A 24,941-nucleotide genomic window follows, 5' to 3' on the forward strand; every position below is an offset into this window, starting at 1 on the left:
AAACTTGTGAACAGCACTCATACTTGGTCAACATGGGAAAGACAAAGAGCATTCCAAGGCCATCAGAGACAAGATCGTGGATGGTCACAAGGCTGGCAAGGGGTACAAAACCCTTTCCAAGGAGTTGGGCCTACCTGTCTCCACTGTTGGGAGCATCATCCGGAAGTGGAAGGCTTATGGAACTACTGTTAGCCTTCCACGGCCTGGAGAGCCTTTGAAAGTTTCCACCCGTGCCGAGGCCAGGCTTGTCCGAAGAGTCAAGGCTAACCCAAGGACAACAAGGAAGGAGCTCCGGGAAGATCTCATGGCAGTGGGGACATTGGTTTCAGTCAATACCATAAGTAACGTGCTCCACTGCAATGGTCTCCGTTCCAGACGAGCCCGTAAGGTACCTTTACTTTCAAAGCGTCATGTCAAGGCTCGTCTACAGTTTGCTCATGATCACTTGGAGGACTCTGAGACAGACTGGTTCAAGGTTCTCTGGTCTGATGAGACCAAGATCGAGATCTTTGGTGCCAACCACACACGTGACGTTTGGAGACTGGATGGCACTGCATACGACCCCAAGAATACCATCCCTACAGTCAAGCATGGTGGTGGCAGCATCATGCTGTGGGGCTGTTTCTCAGCCAAGGGGCCTGGCCATCTGGTCCGCATCCATGGGAAGATGGATAGCACGGCCTACCTGGAGATTTTGGCCAAGAACCTCTGCTCCTCCATCAAGGATCTTAAGATGGGTCGTCATTTCATCTTCCAACAAGACAACGACCCAAAGCACACAGCCAAGAAAACCAAGGCCTGGTTCAAGAGGGAAAAAATCAAGGTGTTACAGTGGCCTAGTCAGTCTCCTGACCTTAACCCAATTGAAAACTTGTGGAAGGAGCTCAAGATTAAAGTCCACATGAGACACCCACAGAACCAAGATAACTTGGAGAAGATCTGCATGGAGGAGTGGGCCAAGATAACTCCAGAGACCTGTGCCGGCCTGATCAGGTCTTATAAAAGACGATTATTAGCTGTAATTGCAAACAAGGGTTATTCCACAAAATATTAAACCTAGGGGTTAAATAATAATTGACTCACACTTTTATGTTTAAAATTTATTAAAATTTAACTGAGCAACATAACTTGTTGGTTTGTAAGATTTATGCATCTGTTAATAAATCCTGCTCTTGTTTGAAGTTTGCAGGCTCTAACTTATTTGCATCTTATCAAACCTGCTAAATCTGCAGGGGGTTGAATACTACTTGTAGGCACTGTATGTGTTTCATCATGGTTTGCCTGCCTTTAGAGGTACTTTGCACACTACGACATCGCAGCTGCGATGTCGGTGGGGTCAAATCGAAAGTGACGCACATCCGGCGTTGCTGTTGATATCAGAGTGTGTAAATCGTTTTTGATATGATTAACGAGCGCAAAAGCATCGAAATCGTATCATCGGTGTAGCGTCTGTCATTTCCATAATTTCGGAAGGACCAATGTTACGATGTTGTTCCTCGTTCCTGCGGCAGCACACATCTCTGTGTGTGAAGCCGCAGGAGCGAGGAACATCTCCTACCTGCGTCCTGCGTCTCACGCCGGCTATGCGGAAGGAAGGAGGTGGGCGGGATGTTTACGTCCCGCTCATCTCTGCCCTTCCGCTTCTATTGGCCGCCTGCCGTGTGACGTCGCTGTGATGCCGCACGACCCGCCCCCTTAGTAAGGAGGCGGTTCGCCGGCCAGAGCGACGTCACAGGGCAGGTAAGTCCGTGTGAAGCTGCTGTAGCGATAATGTTCACTACGGCAGCTATAACACAATATCGTATTTGCGACGGGGGCGGGGACTATCGCGCTCGGCATCACAAGCATCGGCTTGCGATGTCGTAGTGTGCAAAGTACCCCTAAGTCTACATATACAATGTGCACATTCCAATAAAAACAAGGAAACCCAGTGCATGAACAAATGTGTCCAAACTTTTTAAAGGTACTTTGTGTTTTGTAGAAACTGTAGAAAAACTCTAGAAAAATGTAATATTCAGGATACCTGTACTTTTCCTCCTCCTCCAGATACTTTGGATATATAGCCCATGATATATTTAGCACCCACAGTTTTTCCAGCACCACTTTCACCGCTGAAATAAAAAAAAAAAAACAGGTTACACATACTCTATACTAACAGGATACCTATCATGATTTCACAGTCTATGGTAGATGGGAATTGGATTGTTAGTAGTTATTGGAAGTTAATGACAAATTAGAAAGTATAGGTATAGTTGTGTGTAGCATCATGACCAATATAGTTAAAAAAATGATAAGAAAAAGTTAAATATTCCAGCTAGATCTAATCATATTATAAATGATTTTGGGGCGTGTCCTGGCTATGGAGGAGTGAGGACGTGTTTGTCTCAGCTCCTGCCACCGGACTACATTACTGACAACTAAACCAGCCCAAGAGCCTGGAAGAAAAGGATATGCAGCGCAGGAGAAGGGAGAGCTCCCAGGGGCCCAGCAGAGGAGCGTCACGGACAGAGGAGAAGGGAATTAGAGGCTTCCTTACCGGGCCGAAGCAGAGGACAGCACTGCAGACATCTCCCAAGATGGAGAGGCAGGGGAAGCCCCAGCAGCAGCAGAGACAGAGAGAGGAAACCACCCGGGCAGCGGAGGAGAGGCAGCTGATAACCCCAGACAGCCAGTATACAAGGTCTCAGGTACAGGAGATCCCTGGAGCAGGGAGCATGGGTACAACCCCCACCATTGCTGATTGCAGACCTGCAGTGGGGAGGCCTCAGGAGGGGGGAGAGGTGCCCTTACCCCTGTCACAGAAGGAGGACAATAATAAATCTCAAGCAGAGGCTGTTAATGCTGCAAATGGGGAACAGGGCCCTGCTAGTGGAAATCTCCTATCTTCAGTGAGACACAGCCTGAGTCAAAGTGTGTATGATATGGAAATGCAAGCAGAGTTAGAGCCTGCCACAAGTACAATAAGATCACATGAACCAGGAGTGCTGACAGAACTTAATGAAATCCGGGCACACATCTCTTCTATGCCCACCAGAGAAGATATGGAGACATATATAGCAAGGCTGGAACAGGCATACCGCACAGAGCTGTCGGCCCTGAGGGGGGAGGTGGAAAGAGTGGACACTCAGAACCAAATACAGGCAGCTAAAATACAGAATATAGAAGACACCACTCAGGCACAAGGGGCCATTTTGGATCAACACTCCCGCCAAATACAATATATGGTGGAAGCAATGGACGATGCTGAAAACAGGGGCCGGAGAAACAATTTAAGGGTCCGGGGTTTACCAGAGTCTGTTGAACCTAAGGATCTCCAGAGAGCCCTCCAAGTGATGTTTAATGAGATCCTGGGTGAACCATCAAGCCAACCCCTGGAGCTAGACAGAGTGCATAGAGCGCTTGGCCCTAGACCTACACAGAATGACAGACCTCGAGATGTGATTTGTAGGGTCCACCGTTATGTCCTTAAAGAGGCCATCCTGTTTAAGTTGCGCAGTGGAGTTTCACCATCATACGAGGGGAGCCAAGTCCAGATTCTGCAGGACTTATCCCGTTTCACTTTACAAAGAAGGAGAGCACTGAAACCTCTCCTGGACATGCTCCGTTCGTATGAGTATAAATACAGCTGGGGATTTCCCTTCCGCCTGCAGGTCCGACACGCGGGAAGAATGCATGTTCTTAGGAACCCGACTGATATGCCATCGTTTGCTGCAGCCCTGGACATTCCGTTGGTGCCTATAGAGGAATGGCCGGTGTTTCCAATGGGGGTATGGGGTGCTGCCCCAGATGGTGATCGGATGCGTGGCCCTCGAAGAGGAAGACCAGTCTGATGTTTAAGGAGTTATTGGTTTATAAACAAAAATTCATTGGGTTGTTTCTCAATAGAATGTACCTCCCAGTTTTGCTATAATTTTTTTGCCAGGGGGATTAAGTCTTTCTGATTATGAGGGGGGGGGGTTCCCTCCCGCCTTCCTGGAAGAGGGGGCGGGGGGCACCCCCGTACTGTGTATAGCACATTATTCTCTCTAGACCTTGTGTCCTCACATTATATAGGGCTCTGGCTGACAAACTAAGTTGAATAATTGCTTATTGTTAGTCCGGGGCAGGGGGCTCCTTTGTAGAAAGTTCCCTCCCTGATTGGGATAACACGCCATAAAGGAGTGGCGTAGTCTCACCATCCCTAGGTTAGACAGTTTGGTATTCTCATACCTATACAGTTACTTTTAGTCTTTTTAGACCCGACGTTAGGGTCTTGTTGTGACCTTGCAGGTGGGAGGCACTCTGACCTCCTTGCCTTTGGTTTCTACTGCTTTGTTGGTAGTTTCTTTTGTATTCTCGACCTTCTTACCTCTTCTCTTTTATTTCCTCTTCTCTTTCCCTGCTCTTCCTATCCTACTTGCCTGCACATCTCTCTCTCCCTAATCCCCGAACCTATCCCTAGAGTCCCCACCGTTCCTCCGCATTGGAATGACGCAGATTAATTGGGGTTCACTAAATGTGAGGGGACTTAATGTCCCGCAAAAACGCTCCCAGATATTTTTTGACATGCACAAAAAAAGAGTCCATATACTATTGATCCAAGAAACACATTTTAAAACGGGCCACCTCCCCATCTTTAGAGACAGATATTACACTAACTGGGTCCACAGTTCCAACCCAGAGTCAAAATCCAAGGGAGTGTCCATAGGCATCCATAAGTCCCTAGTGCACACAGTTCTAGATACACGGGTGGACACGGAGGGAAGATTTATATTCCTGAAAATTAATGTTAACTCATCCATCTTTACCATTGTCAATTGGTATCTACCGAATAGAGATCCGGCGACGACCTGCTCCTCTCTCCTGTCATCACTGGATGAATTCGCAGAAGGGACCGTGATCGTAGGCGGTGATTTAAACTTCACTTTGGACCCTAAGGTAGACACAACGTCGGGACATAACTTTCTCTCAATAAGGAAACTAACGAAGGTTAAACGTTGTATACAGGAACTCAGATTAGTGGATGCATGGAGAACACTACACCCAGTAGACCGTGACTACACATATTTTTCCCCGGCTCACTCTTCGTACAGCCGCATAGACCTATTCCTTGTAAGTCAGAAGGCCCTGACATGGCAGATACAGGCCTCTATAGGCAGTATCTCTTGGTCAGATCATGCCCCCATATTTTTGAGCCTCACTATGCCGGATGGGCCTGGGAGGCCATGGTCTTGGCGGTTGAATGATAGTCTGCTGAGGGACCAGGGATGCTTGAAAGACCTGCAGAACACAATAGATGAATTCTTGGAGATACACTCAGGAGACACTACTACCCTACCTGTTCAATGGGAGACACTAAAGTGTGTGTTGAGAGGGATTCTGATCAAACATGGGGCTAGGATTAAGAGGGAGAGAGCCCAAACTATTCTGTCTCTACTTCAGAATATTTCAGACCTAGAGAAGATCCATAAGCAGACATTATCCCCGGTGACACTGACAGAGCTAGTTAAAAACAGAGAGGAACTTAAATCCATTCTGGACCGACAATACGAGCGCCACAGGAATAGACTAAAAAGATTTATGTATGAATATGCGGACAAATGTGGCAGACCACTAGCTAGGTTATTACATCCGAGGGGGGACCCCAGTCACATCCCTACGATCAAAAAATCGGACGGCCTTTTGACTCAGAACCCAATCCACATAGCGGACCAGTTTCAAAAATATTATAGTGACCTTTACAACATAAGGGGCAAATTTGGGGATATGCCACAAGAAGCTTTGGAGACTAAAATAAATGATTACATACTTAAAACAGCCCTGCCGACTATACCCAATACTGAGGTTGAAAACCTAGAAGCAGACTTTACAGAGACAGAAGTGGCATCTATTATCAGGGATTCTCCCTCAGGCAAAAGCCCAGGTCCGGACGGGTTTACCCCCAAGTTCTATAAAATTTTTCAGACTCAGTTATCCCCGTTCATGACCAAAGTATTTAACTCCATATCTGAAAACTCCCAGTGGGTAGCGCAGTCTCTTGAAGCACACATATGTGTTATCCCCAAACCGGGAAAGGACCACTTGCTGGTTACAAATTACAGACCCATCTCACTGATTAATTTAGATTTGAAATTTTTCTCTAAAGCACTTGCCAACAGACTTGCCCTGTCCCTGCCTGGGATAATACATACGGACCAGGTGGGATTTGTAAAAGGCCGGGAGGCACGGGACAACACCAACAAATTGTTCCTCCTGATGGCTCGGTCGAGGGCTCAGTCTCTCCCCATGTGTTTACTTTCAGTGGACGCGGAGAAGGCCTTCGACCGGGTCAGTTGGAGCTTTATGATGGCAGCCTTGAGACAGGTGGGTTTGGGTCAGAAATTTTTGGGCAGAATTGCGTCCCTGTATTCGAGACCCTCAGCAAAAGTGAGGACAAATGGGTTTCTATCATCATCCTTTCTGGTCCACAATGGAACGAGACAGGGATGTCCACTGTCACCCCTCTTATACGTCATAGTCATGGAGCACCTTGCGGTCGCCCTGAGAAACAACACAAGCATCCACGGGATAGAGGCGGGTGGGGAGAACCGTAAGCTGGCTCTATTCGCGGATGACCTTCTCATGTTCATTTCCCAACCACACATATCCTTCCCGTCCTTGCTCAAGGAGTTTGAAGAGTTTGGCAACTTAAGCAACTTCAAAGTAAATTTTTCCAAATCAGAGGCCATGAACGTGACTTTATCGGCAGAAGACCTTGCGAGAGTATCACAAAACTTCCCTTTTAAGTGGCAACCGTCAGTTTTAAAATATCTGGGAGTTATGGTACCTAGGGATCCAGCAAAAATTGTACATCACAATTTTTTCCCCTTATTAGAAAGGACAATCAGGGACTTAAAGAAATATGACAAAAAGAGATTGACGTGGTTTGGGCGTATAAACGCGATAAAAATGGATGTGTTACCGGGGTTCCTGTTCCTGTTTCAGACAATACCCATACAGCTACCGCTAAGTTACTTCTCCAAGATCCGGACAGCCTTGTCTGGGTTTGTCTGGGGGAACAGGAGACCCCGAACAGGAATTAAAACTCTGACCAGACACAAAAGTGACGGGGGGGCGGGGCTCCCAAATTTTCAATTATATTACAAGGCAGCTATCCTAACGAGATTACTGGACTGGCATTTTCATGGTAATTCGAAACAATGGGTGGTGATTGAACAGGATGTGCTGGGAACTCCCTTACATTTACTTCCATGGTTAGAGAAAGAAAGTAGGATCCAGATAGCGAAAGGAATGGAGTTCACGCGGACAGCGATGGGGATGTGGGATGGAGAGATAAAAAAGGGATCTCTCTCTCAGGAGCAGGGCCCACTTACCCCCGTATTCGGTAATAAGAAGTTCCCCCCAGGACTCCACTCCCATAGATTCGGGGGATTTACTCGGGCGGATGATACTCGTTTTTGTCACGTGCTCCAGGGACACACCCTACCAACTTATATTTCCATGCAGGCCACAGGGAAAGAGATTTCCTGGATGGAATATATGCAGTTGAAATCTTTCCTCTCGTACCAGGACAGGGAGAGAAGGATGAGGACACCCCCTACTCCTTTTGAGAAAATATTTTTACAGGGCTCATCACCTGGACATGGCATCTCACTCATTTATAAAATGCTGAACCAGAGAAATAGGGTGGATAAACCTCACTTTGTCTGTAGGTGGGGAGAGGAACTGGGAGAGGATATTCCAGAGGACGATTGGAGCAGAGCGTACCTGTGGACCCACAAGCTTTCCTTGGCGTGCGCCGCTCAAGAGAAAAGTTATAAAATTCTCACAAGGTGGTACCATTACCCGACTAAATTACATGCTATATTTCCCTCTGTGTCTGATGTGTGCTGGAGGTGTGGCACAGACACAGGTACAATGCTACACATATGGTGGAGCTGTACTAAGCTGCAACCCTTTTGGGACTCAGTGTTCTACCTGTACAAAAAGATGAGCGGAGGTGAAGTAGAAAAATCCCCCCAGGTTGCTCTTCTTTCTATGCTCCCAGGAGCTATTAAAACACAAAAAAGGGACATGTTGCGATTTTGCCTGGCGGCTGCCCGTATGATTATCCCACGATTTTGGAAACAGACTAGATGCCCTACGGTGCTGGATTGGTTGGAGGAAATGACAAACCTCCAGAGAATGGAGGAGCTGACAGCAGAACTAAATGGGAACACAGAAAAATTTACTACAGTTTGGAGACCATGGATTATGTTCATGGAGTCCCCAGAGTTTGTGGAGAGTTTGGCGAGCTTTTTGAACTGAGAAACGGTGGGGAGTCTCATTCCTTCCCCCCCCCCTTTTTTCTTTTCTTTTCTTGCTTTCCCCCCTCTCCCCCCTTCTCTCTAATTTCCTCTTCTTTATGCTTGTATCTTTCCTCTTCTTTCTTTCATTTCTGAACATTAATCTGCATTTTTCTAGTTTCATTTTTTATATGAAAAGATTTATCAATAATTCATAAGACAATAGACACACAAGGAGAATGAGTATAATAGGATACGGGAAGTCAAAGGAAGTGGGAATTCTGACCTATAATTTATAAGTGGTTGTATGGTAATATCACAAAGATAATTTGAAGAATTCCAAGAAATTTAGTAATGTAACAATTTCTGGATATTATCCCGGCATTGAGAAAATGATGTTTATGTATTGTAATTGCACAAATGATATGTTTGTATGTTGACAACAGTTTCATCAATAAAACAGATTTGAAATATTATAAATGATTTTGCTTTTATCTTTCATTCTACTTGAACCTTTTTTTTACCAGACAGTTCCAACAATGCAGTTTTGTCATTTCTTTTTGGTCAACCCAAAAAAAGATATACACTTTTCTCATACATGTCTCAAAGTTCTAAGATTTTTCCAAGTTTCTGAGTCACACAGTTTGCTAGAAGTATTTCAGTGAAAAAAAAGGGTTAAAGGGGCTGTCCACAACTTGTACAACACCTTCTCATTCCCCCTGTGCCCCCATATAAAAATAAAAAAGCGTATACTCACTTCCAGTGCTGGCGAGGTTCCAGCGGTGTTGGAGCTTGCATTCCTGGGGATTACCTGATATTGGTATTACACATGAGCCCCGCGTCCAATCACCACCAGTTTCCTTCTCCCCGCCTTCGGACAAAAAAGTAATGAACAACAAGAGAAGCATCCAAGAGGACCACTGTTATTCTGGAGGAGCAGCAGAGACCCACAGCTCATATGGGAGAATCTGTCCACATGATAGCTATTAGCTGTATACTCCACAAATCTGGCCTTTATGGCAGAGTGTTAAGAAGTAAACCATTTTACAAAGCAAGCATAAGAAGTCCCTTTTACATTTTGTAAAAAGCAATGTAGGGGACACAGCTAGCATGTGGAAGAAGGTGCCCTGGTCAGATAAGACTAAACTAAAACTTTTTTGGGCTAAATGCAAAACGCTATATGTGGAAAAAAACTAACACAGCACATCACCCTAAAATAACCATCCCCACCATCAAACATGGTGGTGGCACCATCATACTGTGTACTCCAAAGACATACAGTTAGGGACTTTAGATTGTGAGCCCCAATGGGGACAGTGTTGCCAATGTATGTAAAGTGCTGTGGAATTAATAGCGCTATATAAATGAATAAAATTATTAACTATTATTACTATTATTATACTGTCTGGATATTTTCTTAAGCAGGGACAGGGAAGCTGGTCAGAACTGATGGGAAGATGAATGGAGCGAAATACAGGGCTATCCTGGAGGAAAGCCTGTTAGAGGCTACAAAAGTCTTGAGACTGAGGCATAGGATCACCATTTAGCAAGACAACAGCCATAAACATACGGCCAGAGCTACAATGGAATTGTTAAGTTCAAAGCATATTCATGTGTTGGAATGGCCCAGCTAAAGTCCAGACCTAAATTCCATTGAGAATTTGTGACAATCTTTAAGTTTTGCCACAGATTCTCAAAGGGATTTACATCTGTACTGTGCCATTTAAGCACATGAAAATGCTTTGATCTAAACCATTCCACTGTAGCTCTGGTAGTATGTTTAGGGTCGTCCTGTTAGAAGGAACCTATGAAGCGGTCTCAAGTTTTTTTCAGCCTCTAAGGGCTCGTGCGCACGGTGTGTCCTGACGAGTGCAGAAAAAAGCACACCCTCTGGCAGACTTGACACTTCGTTTTCACAAAAAGAATGCATCCAAAACGCATGTATTTTGGATGCATTTTGCATGCATTTTACATGTGTTTTGGATGCATTTTTGTCAGTGCGGTCCCCCGGCAATTCAGCTCTGCTACATGCCCGCTGACAGCAGACACAGACAGAGCCAGGCGATGAGAATGAACTCGGATGAACTTTACCTGACTGCATTGTCATCCAGCGGCTCTGTCGTATGCTGTCATGAACTCAGATGAACCTCCGAAGTCAGTGCCAGGACACAGGAGTCCGCAGCAGTGACGTCAGAGCTACAGCCAAGTTCACTGACATTGCGCGTCTCTCTCTCTCTGTGTCGTAGACTGATTTGCAGTCACACGTGAAGGACTCACCAGTGACCGCAAATCCCCTGAGTGACTGAAGTGAGCCGCGCGATCAGCGGTGCCGTCAATCAGGTTATCCCCGGCCACAGCTGCAGTCCTCCACCTGAGAGCGGTGGTTGCGGGTAACCTCAGTGACAGCACAGTTGATCACGTGACTCACTTCAGTTGCTGCGTGGCGCTCACAGCTCTCTATGGCCGCTCGCTGTCAGCTTCCGATGTAGCAGAGCTGAAAGCGTCGTGGGACCTTGTGTGGATTACGTCAGACCTGGAGGTGTTTTTGAGGGGTTAATAAAGTGGTGAGAGAGGGTGTTTGTTTGTCTTTTATTTCAAATAAAGGATTTTTTAGTGTTTGTGTTTACAGTATTTACTTTCTCTACAGTTTAGTGATGGGGGTGTCCCAGTGACGCCTGCCATCACTAAACTAGGACTTAGTGGCAGCTATGGGCTGCCATTAATTCCATATTACCCCGATTGCCACTGCACCAGGGCAACGGGATGAGCCGGGTAGAGTCCCAGAACTGTCACATCTAATGGATGCGGCTATTCCGGGCAGCTGCTGGCGGATATTTTTAGGATGGGGGCTCCCCATAACATGGCGATCCCCATCCTGAGAATGCCAGCCCACAGCTGTGTGGCTTTATCTTGGCTGGGTATCATTTGGGCAGGGACCGCACGTTGTTTTTTTTAAATTATTTCTTTCTTTATTTTACTGCACGATATAGACATGCCCACCAGCGGCTGTGATTGGTTGCAGTGAGACAGCTGTCACTCAGCGTGGGGGCGTGTCTGACTCCAGCCAATCATAGGTGCCGGTAGGCAGGGGAAACAGGGAAAACGAGATGGAATAATGAGCGGCCGATATTTTCCAAAGAGGAGAAGCCGCCACAGTGTGAACGCCGTGCAGCGCCGCGCCGGTGATCGGGGATCGTTGAGTATGAGAGAGGGGGTGGGAGGGAGAGACCAACATCGACAGAGAGAGAGAGACCGAAAGACCTGCGTTTGTTATGTCAAATAAACATACGGATTGCAACAAAAATGCAGTGGAAATGCACTGCTTAGCATTTTGGTAGTGTTTTCCAACAACTCATTGATTTCAATGGGTGTAGAACGCTGCCAAAACGCACAAAAGAATGCTGCATTTTTAAATGCAGAGATTTTGTCAAATTTTTGATAATCAAAACGCTGAGTGTAAAAAAGCAACGTGCGCACGGATTTTGTCAAAATCCCATAGATTTTGCTTGAAAATCAAAACACATGCATTTTGACAATGAGATGCTGCAGCTTAAAACGCTGCGGAAGTGCAAGGAAAAACGCAACGTGTGAACGAGCCCTAAGGCTATGTGTCCACGTTGCTTTTTACCTGCTTTTTTGCTGCTTTTTCAACTGCAACGTTTAATGCCAAAATGGATGTGTTCTGCTTTTCAAGCAAAGTCTATGGGAATTTGGGTTTCTTGTGGCCACTATGCAGTTCAAACTGCAGCCTTTTTCTGGCAGAAATTTGGGCAAAAACTCTGCTTTGCAGTTCAAAACGCAAATGGCAAAAACAATTGACATGTCAATTGTTTTTGCCATTTGGGTTTTGCACTGCAAAGCTCAGTTTTTTTCCAAAGTTCTGCAACAAAAAGGCTGCAGTTTGAACTGCATAGTGGCCACAAGAAACCCAAATTCCCATAGACTTTGCTTGAAAAGCAGAACACATCCATTTCGGCATTAAACGCTGCAGTTGAAAAAGCAGCAAAAAAGCAGGTAAAAAGCAACGTGCGGACACATAGCCTAACAGTTTTTTCTCCAGGATTGCCCTGTATTTAGCTCCAGTCCATCTTCCCATTAACTCTGACCACCATGAACAAAATCAGGTTTGCTGTTGTGCTATATTCCTTCCATTTTTGGATGCTGTATTGAACAGGCTCCATGAGATGTACATAGCTTGGGCTATTTTTTTTTATAACCTAACCCTGCTTTACTCTTCTCCTTCATGCTATACCTGTTGTGTCTTGTGTTTCTTTGTTTTCATAATGCTGTTTGAACCCTTATGTTCTGAAACAAATATCTGAGACCTTCACAGAAAAGCTGTAGTTATACGGAGACTAAATGACACACAGTTAAACTCAATTTACTAATTAGGTGACTTTTGATGGTAATTGGTTACTCAGGATTTTATTTAGGAGTGTGAAACTAAAGTGACTGAATACAAATACACGTCACAATTTTCATATTTATTCATTTATTTTTAAAATATTTAGAAAACCATGTATCATTTCCTTATACTTCACAAATACTTGCTACTTATTGTTGGTATGTCACATAAAATCCCAATAAAATACATTTAAGTTTTTGTTTAACGAGAAAAATTGTGTGAAAGTCACAGGGTATGAATACTTTTTCAAGGGACTGTATATCCCAGTGAAATTGTTTTTCATTATACAGTGTATGTTAGTAGTAACTAAGTCCAGTATGTTTGTGTCTATGTAGGAGAATATCTTAAATTGCTGAGAATTTGAACAATTATCTAATTTCAAACAGAATTTTTATTTCCTTAACACAGGTAACAGACACACAAAAAGTTACTAAGGACTCATGCTCACGTTGCGTACTTTCATGCATTTACGCTGCGTATTGCACTGCAGTGTAAATGCATGAGTCCTGCCTCCCCTGCACAATTGTAGATTGTGCATGATACGTGCGTACGTTGCTTTTTTGAACGCAGCAATTTGGGTGCTAAAATTTTGACCCAAATCTGTGCGTTCATAAAATGAGCATGTCAATTATTCCGTGTGCTATGGATGCAGCTCCCACTCTGTCTATGGTGAGGGAAGCAGCCAGGGCGCATGAAATCGGCTTTTTTCTACAAAAAAACTGCATTCATTATCCAGTGTTTCTGCAGCGATTTGAAGCGCACATGTGCTGTCAAATCACTGCAGAATATTCAGCAGTTACGTGAGCATGAGCCCTAAATCACATTTACTATATGTCTAAGTTACATCAGCATATTTTTTTCAGAATATTTCATTTTCTTGCTTTAACGTTTTTAATATATTCAAGAAAACTTACAAAAGCTATTTTTAGAGACCTTTTCAATGGATCCTCTGCCCCACAAAAAAATTATATAATAAATCCAGACCTCATATAGTGAAGCTTACATGAAGATGAGAAAGTTCTGTCTGTTATGACTATGAATGAATGAATGAATGAATGAATGAATAATAAATAAATCCACAGGTCCCAACTAGAGATGAGCATAATGCACAGATGAGGTTGCACCAGCTCTTAAGCGGGCTTTACACGCTACGACATCGCTAGCAATTGCTAGCGATATCGAGCGTGTAAGCACCCGCCCCCGTCGTGTGTGCGATATCGTGTGATCGCTGCCGCAGCGAACATTATTGCTACAGCAGCGTCACACGCACTTACCTGGTCGTCGGCGGCGCTGTGACTGCCGAACAATCCCTCCTTCAAGGGGGAGGTGCGTTCGGTATCACAGCGACGTCACGGCTGGCCAATCAAAGCGGAGTGGCGGAGATGAGTGGGACGTAACATCCCGCCCACCTCCTTCCTTCCGCATTGTGGCCGGCGGCAGGTAAGGAGACGTTCCTTGCTTCTGCAGTGTCACACACAGCGATGTGTGCTGCCGCAGGAGCGACAAATCACATCGATAATCAACCATTACCGATTTTTGGTTTTGGGACGACCTCTCCATGTTGAACGATTTTCACCATTTTTGAGGTTGCTTAAGGTTGCTGGTAAGTATCACACGCTGTGATATCGTTAATGACGCCGGATGTGCGTCACTAACAACGCGACCCCGACGATAAAATATTAACGATATCGTAGCGTGTAAAGCCCGCTTTAGTAATCAAAAGGCACGCCGGGGACACCAGAAGGAAGAAATTCTCAGGTCTCTCAGGTACTACTGACCTGGACTCTGGAATGTAGTCCCATGAATCATTCTGCTCATATCTAGTCCCAACCATCCTGGATACAGTGAGACAGTCCCGGATTTGGGTCTATGCCCTGCAGTATCTGGCGTCTGCTGATTGACCCTCACTTCCACCACCCCTTTGACATCTCTTTCTATCAGGGAGGAATGAAATGGCAACAGGGTGTGGCCTGGGGCGTGGCTAGTGGGCATGGTCAAAATATGTACTATATCACTCTTCCTGTTCAAAAGTTGGGAGGTATCGAAACAGTGCCCAGCTCCCTAGTACTGGCTTAGAAGGAGCATTGCTGGAAATGTCATATTTTCAGTGTTGGTTAATTTACACTGCAGATTTTCTCAGCATATGCAGATAAGATTTCATAAATTTCCCCACAATTGTACTACTGTAATTAGGTATTTTCTACTGAATCTAGCGTACTCTCACCTGATGATGACGCACTGGTTTTCACCATCAATCAGCATATTGCGATACATGTTATCTGTTAATGCATAGATATGTGGAGGATTCTCATACTGAGCCTGAGGAAAAAATATTTAAAAATAAGCCACATAGCAACACAAAACACATGAGAAAATAATTAGGACACATCCCATTTGCTGAAAACATTGTCACGATGCGCTTACTTAAGAAGGCAAAAGCGCTCAGTTTCTGCATGAGCCGTGTGTACAGTGCAGGCATTGACTTTCTATTCAGCTGATACATTGTGCTGGTTACGTGCTCATGGAGGAGGCGAGTGCTTTGGGTCAGTGTTCGGGTCGGTGAACATGATCGTTTTCACTCTATACAGTACTGGCCAAAAGTATTGGCACCCCTGCAATTCTGTCAGATAATACTGAGTTTCTTCTTGAAAATTATTGCAATCACAAATTCTTTGGTATTATTATCTTCAGTTATTTTGTTTGCAATGAAAAAGCACAAAAGAGAATGATACAAAAATCAAATCATTGATCAATTCACACAAAACTCCAAAAATGGGCCAGACAAAAGTATTGGCACCCTTAGGCGGGCTTTGCACGTTGCGACATCGCAAGCCGATGCTGCGATGTCGCACGCGATAGTCCCCGCCCCCGTCGCAGGTACGATATCTTGTGATAGCTGGCGTAGCGAAAATTATCACTACGCCAGCTTCACATGCACTCACCTGCCCTGCGACCGTCGCTCTGGCCGGCGACCCGCCTCCTTCCTAAGGGGGCGGGTTGTGCGGCGTCATAGCGACGTCACACAGCAGGCGGCCAATATCGGCGGAGGGGCGGAGATGAGCAGGATGTAAACATCCTGCCCACCTCCGTCCTTCCGCATAGCCGCCGGCGGCAGGTAAGGAGATGTTCCTCGCTCCTGCGGCTTCACACACAGCGATGTGTGCTGCCGCAGGCACGAGGAACAACATCGTACCTGTCGCGGCACCAGCATTATGGAAATGTCGGTGAATGCAACGATGATACGATAACGACGTTTTTGCGCTCGTTCATTGTATCATCTAGCATTTACACAGTACGATGTCGAAAGTGACACCGGATGTGCGTCACTTTCGATTTGACCCCACCGACATCGCACGTGCGATGTCGCAACGTGCAAAGCCGCCCTTAGCCTAATACTTGGTTGGACAACCTTTAGCCAAAGTAACTGCGAACAACCGCTTCCGGTAACCATCAATGAGTTTCTTACAATGCTCTCCTGGAATTTTAGACCATTTTCCTTTGGCAAACTGCTCCAGGTCCCTGAGATTTGAAGGGTGCCTTCTCCAAACTGCTATTTTGAGATCTCTCCACAGGTGTTCTATGGGATTCAGGTCTGGACTCATTGCTGGCCACTTTAGTAGTCTCCAATGCTTTCTATCAAACCATTTTCTAGTGCTTTTTGAAGTGTGTTTTGGGTCATTGTCCTTCTGGAAGACCCATGACCTCTGAGGGAGACCCAGCTTTCTCACACTGGGCCCTACATTATGCTGCAAAATTAGTTGGTAGTCTTCAGACTTCATAATTGTCATGCACACGGTCAAGCAGTCCAGTGCCAAAGGCAGCAAAGCAACCCCAAAACATCAGGGAACCTCCGCCATGTTTGACTGTAGGGACCGTGTTCTTTTCTTTGAATGCCTCTTTTTATTTCCTGTAAACTCTATGTTGATGGCTTTTCCCAAAAAGCTCTACTTTTGTCTCATCTGACCAGAGAACATTCTTTCAAAACGTTTTAGGCTTTCTCATGTAAGTTTTGGCAAACTCCAGTCTGGCTTTTTTATGTCTCGGGGTAAGAAGTGGGGTCTTAATGGGTATCCTACCATACAGTCTCTTTTCATTCAGACGCCGACGGATAGTATGGGTTGACACTGTTGTACCCTCGGACTGCAGGGCAGCTTGAACTTGTTTGGATGTTAGTCGAGGTTCTTTATCCACCATCCGCACAATCTTGCGTTTAAACTTCTTGATGACACTGCGCACCGTAGACACAGGAACTTTCAGGTCTTTGGAGATGGACTTGTAGCCTTGAGATTGCTCATGATTCCTCACAATTTGGATTCTCAAGTCCTCAGACAGTTCTTTGGTCTTCTTTCTTTTCTCCATGCTCAATGTGGTACACACAAGGACACAGGACAGAGGTTGAGTCAACTTTAATCCATGTCAACTGGTTGCAAGTGTCATTTAGTTATCGCCAACACCTGTTAGGTGCCACAGGTAAGTTACAGGTGCTGTTAATTACACAAATTAGAGAAGCTATAAGTTAAATTAAGTTAAGAGATAATAATACCAAAGAATTCGTGATTGCAATCATTTTCAAGAAGAAACTGAGTATTATCTGACAGAATTGCAGGGGTGCCAATACTTTTGGCCAGCACTGTAGTCTCATTCACACATCAGTATTTGTGACCAGTATTTCATCAGTATTTGTAGGCCAAAACCAAGAATGTCTCCAAAACACAGAAGAGGTGTCAATCTTGCAATTATAGTGTATCTCTGTGAGTTCCACACTTTGGCACACAAAATGATGAAAAACACTGATGCGTGAATGAAGCCTATCAAACAAAAATGTTCCGATGTTTCTGATCAGTGTAAGATCAAATTTGATTAGAGTGGCATCAGTTTTTCTTGGAGGTTGAGAGAAATAAAAAGTTCCTTCAACTTGTCCGTTACAACAGTCCATGAAAAAATTGGATCGCACATGGATAAGATTTTGATCCAACTTTCAGATCAAAATTGGACCTGTCACCGATTTTTTCCTTGAATCAACTCGGTCTGGGGGAAAAAAATGACATGTCTGCACAACCTCATGAGAATATCATGTTTACGAGTGATAAATAATCAGTGGATGTCTCCAGGTCCAGACCACCAATAGATTTGCTAGACATTTGAGGACTTACACTATAAGGCTTACACTCTACACCTTATAGTGTAAATCCCTAAATGTGTAAGCCCCTTCACCTACAAGCCTGTTTTCACCTTCCTGACCACACCAATATTTTCCCTTCTGATCAGTGCCATTTTATAGCCAGGGTCACACAAGTGCATAAAAAATCTGGCCTATTTTTATCCAGAAGACATGGACGAGTGAAATGTGGCAGGGAAGAGCCAAAAATATAAGTGTGCCTGCGTGAGCCGCCAATGTCTCTGCACAGGCGAGAAATTTTGCATGCCTACATGGATGACACAGGTGACATCATCCACATTTCAGGGCAAAATCTCGCGCCTGTGCAGAAAGCTCACTGGTTTGCACAGGTGCATTTATGTTTTGGGCTCCGCCCGCCATAGGGCAGAGCAAAGTGCACCTGCGCGAGCCAGCAATGTCTGTATGTAGGCATTATATTTTGCCTGGCTATGTGGATGGCACCGGAGTCATCATCCAAATCAATCATCAAAGCAGGCCATGACCGGAGCCGAAAGGAGGGACAGGTTACGCAAAATAGGATGCCCATCAGATGAATTTAAATACGTGGCGGGAGATGTTATAAAGATATTTGTGGGATCTGCAGGGGGAGTCAGGACACAAGATGCACCTTTATAAAATTAACTAGACCTCTCTGAAGCCGGGAGGTGTACAATCAGTTTCATAGAACGCATGACCGGAAGTGCCGGGACTTCTGATTATGCACATTGAGCCTAACCCAGCATAGGAAGTGGTGACTATGGACAGGTTCGCGCATCCATGCTGATGATGCTGAGCATTGAATAGCATATTAGCATTCCCCTGTGAGTGTGCTAACATGCTAGGAGGGTGGACTAGTTGGGAGAAATAATGCCCTCGCGACTAGTACCTGCTCTCATTAGCATATCATAAAGGATCTTCAGAAATACTTTTTATAAAGATCTCTTGATCTATGCTACTAGATGTGGGGACAGGTAGGCAGGGATGAGAAATATGCACCCAGAACTGCTCGTGGTTCTAGTTGCATGGGGACATGATAGGTTCCCTTTAAGGTGCTAGTATTGGTTTAGAAAGCCAAAATTTGGTGACAGGTTCCAAAAGGAAGGTGAAAGGTGAAATGTCACTGAAGTTTGTGTGCTAGGCAGAATCATTTAAAAAATAAAAACTTTTTGCCTCTGGGATTTGAACCCAGAAAGCAACATTTGTAGGAGACTTTCCATACTGTGAGCCTTACCATTCATCCACAGACTACAATGATGGAAGATGGTGATATTTCTTGGTTATGAGATTAAACATGCAAACACTAAGTGTGTGTCATAAGTCGTTCTGATTCTTGATATGTGACTTACTTCACACATCAAACATCACTGGAGTTTGTGCACCAGCAGCATAATTTAAAGGGAACCAATCACCAGGATTTTCGTATATAACCTAAAGCCAGTGCTATACTGGCACTCTTAGGCTGATTCTCTACATACCTTTTGTGGTCAGCTCTGATGTTTAGGCTTTTAAACCCAAAAAAGTAAAGTTTATAAAATCATCAGCTTCTTGAGTGACAGCAGCTGAGGATCAGATAATACCTGGGGGGGGGGGGGGGTATTTATAGTTATCTCCACCCCATTAGAATTAGCATAAGTATTATACAAATGATTCACTTTTTCCCTTGCAGGACCTGTGTGAGGTCATACCCATGTGACCAGAAGGGTCGTGGCCTCAACCAACAAAGCTGATACCACAAAGCAACATTTTTCTGTTGGCTGAGGCCCTGCCCCTTCTGGTCACATGGGTATGACCTCACACAGGTCCTGCAAGGGAAAGAGTGAATTGTTTGTATAATACTTATGCTATTTATAATAGGGGGAGGGGATAACTATGAGTACCTCCCCCAAATATTATCTGATCCTCAGCTGCTGTCATTTAAGAGTATAAGAGAAAGACCTCGCATCACCTCATGTAGGTGCTCAGGAGAAAAATAGAGTAATAGAATGTGGTAACTCCGGCACACTAACTATTTCCCATAAGGATCAAAAAGACTCAATAAAGTTGATATCCAAATCCTATTCTTTTATTTTGTCAGTGCAAAAATGTGAAGAAAGTGCTGTACAAAGGTCCGCCAGGTAACGTTTCAGCCAACCGGCCTTCTTCAGGTCGGACAAACTGGATAACAACAGGATATGGGGATGGGTAAATGTAAAGTTTACAGACAAATGTGCTCAACCGTATTCAGAATCACGGAGTAAAAGGTGTTGTCTAGGACACCGGGTATAGAAATGTGTCGTAGGTGGTTGATAATTCTGTTATCAGGAGAGCACATCAGGTAAAGTGCTCATGTGGGAGCACTACTGTAGTGGATCGCGGTCCTCTAGAGGAGGTAGGGTGTCATCAGAATAATGTCTATGGTACGAGATCTGTGTTGAGGTACAGTACGAGTATGATGTGAGACTCAGGAATCACAAAATACTAATTTGGATCCAGTTATGCTTGGACGACCAGTCAGGGTCAGGGGCTAATGGCCGCACTGAGGTCGGGGCATATGAAGGAAGGTCTGGTAACCAGCAAGGTGGCTGCCTGGCAGATGCTCCAGTGATTTAGCCTAGGAAAAAGTCCATGGAACGAGGCAGCAGGAGTCCAGGTAACTACCGGCAGGCGTAAGTGGTGATGTGGAGGTAGACCGCGCGTCCTGTGGAGTGCCTCCAAAACTTGTGGGGGATTTCTGCTTTTCTGGCACCTCAGAGACTTTTCCAATGTGTACTGGCAATTGCAAACTATTCTGGCAAATTCTGAAGTCCTTCCCTTCTCAAATATTACACAACGTGTTTTATATATTTTTTTCTTCTTAGCAGCTATAAAAATTAAAAACTTTGTGCTAAAACAACATTTTAGTGAAAAAAAAAATATTCTTTCTTCACCGCCAAATGGTATAAAATTCAGTGACACACCTGTGCTGTCAATATACTCATTGCATCCCTAGATTAATTCATTAAGAGGTACAGTTTGTAAAATGTCACTTATGGGTGGCCTGCTTTTTTGGAATGTCAGGGGCTCTGTCAATGTGATATTGCACCCCCAAACTGTTCCAACTAAATCTGAGCTCCAATATAGCGCTCTTTGCTTTCTGAGCTATGCACAGTGCCTCAAAAGTAGTTTTAAACCACATATGGGGTATTAGGGAACACAGGAGAAATTTTAGAACTAATTGTATGGTCCATTTTTTCCTCTTACCCTTTTTGAAAAGTAAAACTTTGAGGTCAAAACAACATTTTAATGGATTTTTTTATTTTCACAACCCAATTGTATATCCCTAGAATGCGCAAGCAATTCAATCTACCATAGAAAACAAATGACCTAGCAGGCCTGCGAGGCCCCAGGTATGCGTTCTAGGGATATAATTCCGTGAATCAACAGAGGGTTGAAATTGCTCACTACACCCATAGATTACTGCTTGAAGTAGTGTCCAGAATTTGTTCAGTTGTTGGGGGTTGTTGCTATTTTGGAATGTCAGGGGATCTTCAAATCTTAGGCTAGTTTCAGACGTCCGTTTTTAATCGGGTATCAGTCACACGCATGGTTATGGTCACACATGTGTCATACATGTGTCATACGTGTGTTACACGTGTGTGTGTCCCACGTGTGATATCCGTGTTTGCATACGTGTGACATGTAGCGGGTAAAACATGTGTCTCTGCAATGAAAAGATGTTCTATATTTACCTGTGTCCAGCGATGCTGTCTTCTGCTCTGCTGCCTCCCGCTCCTAACCCCCGCTCATTATTTTCATTGATTATTCACTGCAGTGAGCAGCTGGGAGCAGGGGTATCCCGGTGACAGTGCTGGAGACAGCATCGCCGAGGACAGCATCGCTGGGGACATCGCTAGTGATAGGTGAGTATCCTGCCAGCAGTGTGTGTATAGCTGGACACAGCATCGCTGGATACAGGTAAATATAGAAAATCTTTTTATTTAAAAACCCGTGTTTTCTCCGGTCCATGTCACACTGATGTCACACAGATCACATCAGTGTGCGGTTCGTGTGACACCCTTGCTGCCAGAGAAAAAACGGACACGTCTCCGTGTGAAATAGCGGGTCTGTGTGAAAACACGGCCGTGTGAGTACACAATAGGGTAACATAGTTATGTGTGACATCCGTGTTAAAAACGGATGTCACACGTATCTAAAACACGGACGTCTGAAACCAACCTTACATGGCATCAGCAATCTATTCCAGCCAAAATGACGCGCCTTGCTTTCCAAGCCCTGCAGTGTGCCCAAATAGTAGTTTTCTGTACACTCAAGAGAAATTGCAAAACAAATTACATGGTCCGTTTTCTGTGGGGTTAAAGCAACATTTTTGTGGTAAAAATGTATTTTTTCATTTTCATTGCTCAACATTATAAAATTCTATTAAGCATCTGTGGGTTCAAAGTGCTCACCACACATTTAGATAAATTCCTTGAGGGGTGTAACTTCCAAAACAGGGTAACTTGTAGGGTGCTTCCACTGTTTAAGAACATCAGGGGCTCTGCAAACAGGACATGGCGTCCACTATCTATTCCAGCTAAGGCCTGCGACACACATCCGTGCTGCCGGCACGTGTTTGTCATTTTTTACACGTACCGGTGGCACGGAGACACGTTAACCAATGCTACCCTATTGTAGCAGGCACACACACGTAAAACCACACGGAACGTGTGTCCGTGTGCGTTTGTACGTGTGTGCGTTTTTCAAAGCGCTGACATGTCAGTGATTTCTCCCGCAGCACGGGTGTCACACGGCCCGCACCCGTACCACACGGGTGTAGTGTGGATGCGGTCCCGTGTGACACGCGCCGGAGAAAACACACATGTCAGTGAAAAAAAAAAAAAAACATTAACTCACCTTCTCCAGCCCTCCTGTCTCTGCCGCTGCTGCCTCTTGCTGCCGACTGCCGCTCATTATTCTCATTGAATATTCACTTCACTGCCTGGCAGCAGCAGCAGCGGGGAGACGGGAGGGCTGGAGACCGAGGATCAGCACCACGGGCAGCAGTGCAGACAGCAGGAAGGACCAGGTGATTATGTTAATTACCGGTTCTACGTGTGCTATCGCGGATAGCACACGTAGAACACACGTGTCACGCACGTACCAGAGACACGTACTTACCTGCACGCAACACGCAGGGAAAATACGTGTCTCTCGGCACGTGCGTGAATTTGATGTGAGTGTGGCAGAGGCCTAAAATGGTGCTTCAAAATTCAAATAGCGCTCCTTCTGTTCCGAGCCGTGCTGTATGCCCAAACAGTAGGGGTATTGATGTACTGAAGAGACATTGCATATCAAATTGTATGGTCCATTTTCTTCTCTTACCCTTATAAAAATGAAAATTTTGGGCTAAAATAATATTTTTGTGGGAAAAGTAACATTTAAATATTTTCCTTCCACGTTGCTTTAGTTCCTGTGAAGCACCTAAAAGGTTAATAATAAACTTCTTGAATGTGGTTTTAAGCACTTTGAGAGGTGCAATTTTTAAAATGGTGTCATGGGTATTTTCTGTCACATAAATTTTGTTGGAAACATGAGAAATTGCTGATAAACCTTTAGTCCTTGTAACTTAACAAAAAAAATATGTTTCAAAAATGGTGCATAAAATAGACATGTCGCAAATGTGATTATTAATGATTTTGTGTGATATACCTATCTGGTTTGTAAGGACATAAAAATTAAAAGTTTGAAAATTAAGAAATTTTCAAATTTTTTAGCCAATTTTTGTTATTTTTATAAATAAATGCAAATCATCCATGAACCAAAATTTACCAATAACATTAAACACAATATGTCTTATAAAAACATTCTTAGAATCACTGGGAAATATTGAAGGGTTTCAGAGTTATTACCACATAAATTGACCCTGGTTAGAATTGTAAAATTTGTCATGGTCAGGAAGGTGAAGACATCCTCGGGAATGAAGGGGTTAAAACGGAAAGTTATACCACACAACATTTTTAATAAATAACATTTTACATTAGCATCATTTTTGAAACATTTTTTTTCTTAGAAAGTTAAAATGATTAAAATTTTATAGAAATTTTTAATTTTTGCAACAAAATCTACAAAACCAATTTTTAAGTACCACATCACATTGAAAGTGACTTTGAGGGGCCTATGTGACAGAAAATACTCAAAAGTGACACTATTTAAAAAAAAAAAAATGAACCCCTCAAAGGGATCAAAATCCCATTTAAAAAGTTTATTAACCCCTTAGATTCTTCACAGAAATTTATAGAGATTTACACATAAACCCTGGTGTAAGTGCTAAGCGTACAGCGCAGGATAAATGTGAGCTGAGGCTTACTGTGATCTTTAGGAGAAAGAATTAACAAATCAACAGCAAGTGAAGAATTGCTTTTATCTATTTTTTATACTGTTCACTGTGCAGTATAAGTGATTCAATGGCTTCATTCTTTGCGTCAGTACTAGTGATGGGCAGACCCGGACTGTTTCAAAGCTGCCCAGGTTCTGGGCCTGGACCCGGGATTCCGGGTGTTTGATCTGGGTCTGGCACTCGAGAAATGAAAAAAAGAAAAGAAAAGAAAAATTAAGAAATTATGACTGAAGCAAGTGCTTCATACTTACCAAGGCTCCGTCGTGGCTGTACACTGCTCCTGCAGCCTCCCTGGGCCGCTCATCATTGCTTATCCATATGCACTGCTTTCCCAGCTTGCCGGCCAGCCTGGCGTCTGAGATTGGTTTCAGTCAGACGTGCCCCCAGGCTGTGGGACATCATCTGCCTGCAACCAGTCGTCGCTCATCGTGGCTCATTCATTGTCTATTGTCACTCTAGTGGGCAGTCATTCTCTATGGCCACTCTATTTATTTTTTTATTTTTACTCTACCGATAGAGTCACACTGGCATCTGACTCACACGAGTGCAGTGAGAAGATCTTGCATTGCACTCAGCCCTATGTAAGAGAATGCTGCAGCTCACAATTGTGAGTTTTTCCTCAGCCCTAATCAGACTAAGGAAAATATCACAGTCTCCCATCACTCGCACCCATACAAGTCTATAGGTGCGAGGAAAGCATCGGATTGCACTCGGATGACATTCAAGTGCAGTGCGATGTACGCACAGGCTGACAATGAA

General features: G+C 44.3%; 1 protein-coding gene across 1 annotated transcript in view; it reads right to left on the reverse strand.

The window, feature by feature from the left end:
• Positions 1 to 24,941, reverse strand: part of LOC142315335 (unconventional myosin-If-like) — a 279,905-nt gene that overhangs the window by 143,500 nt on the left and 111,464 nt on the right. The window contains exons 4-5 of the mRNA XM_075352538.1: positions 14,894 to 14,988; positions 2,024 to 2,111 (exon numbers count right to left, since the gene is read on the reverse strand). Of these exons, the coding sequence (XP_075208653.1) occupies positions 2,024 to 2,111; positions 14,894 to 14,988 (183 nt within the window). The remainder of the gene's footprint in view (positions 1 to 2,023; positions 2,112 to 14,893; positions 14,989 to 24,941) is intronic.

This window comes from Anomaloglossus baeobatrachus, chromosome 1, assembly GCF_048569485.1.
Source record: "Anomaloglossus baeobatrachus isolate aAnoBae1 chromosome 1, aAnoBae1.hap1, whole genome shotgun sequence".
Lineage (NCBI taxonomy): Eukaryota > Metazoa > Chordata > Amphibia > Anura > Aromobatidae > Anomaloglossus > Anomaloglossus baeobatrachus.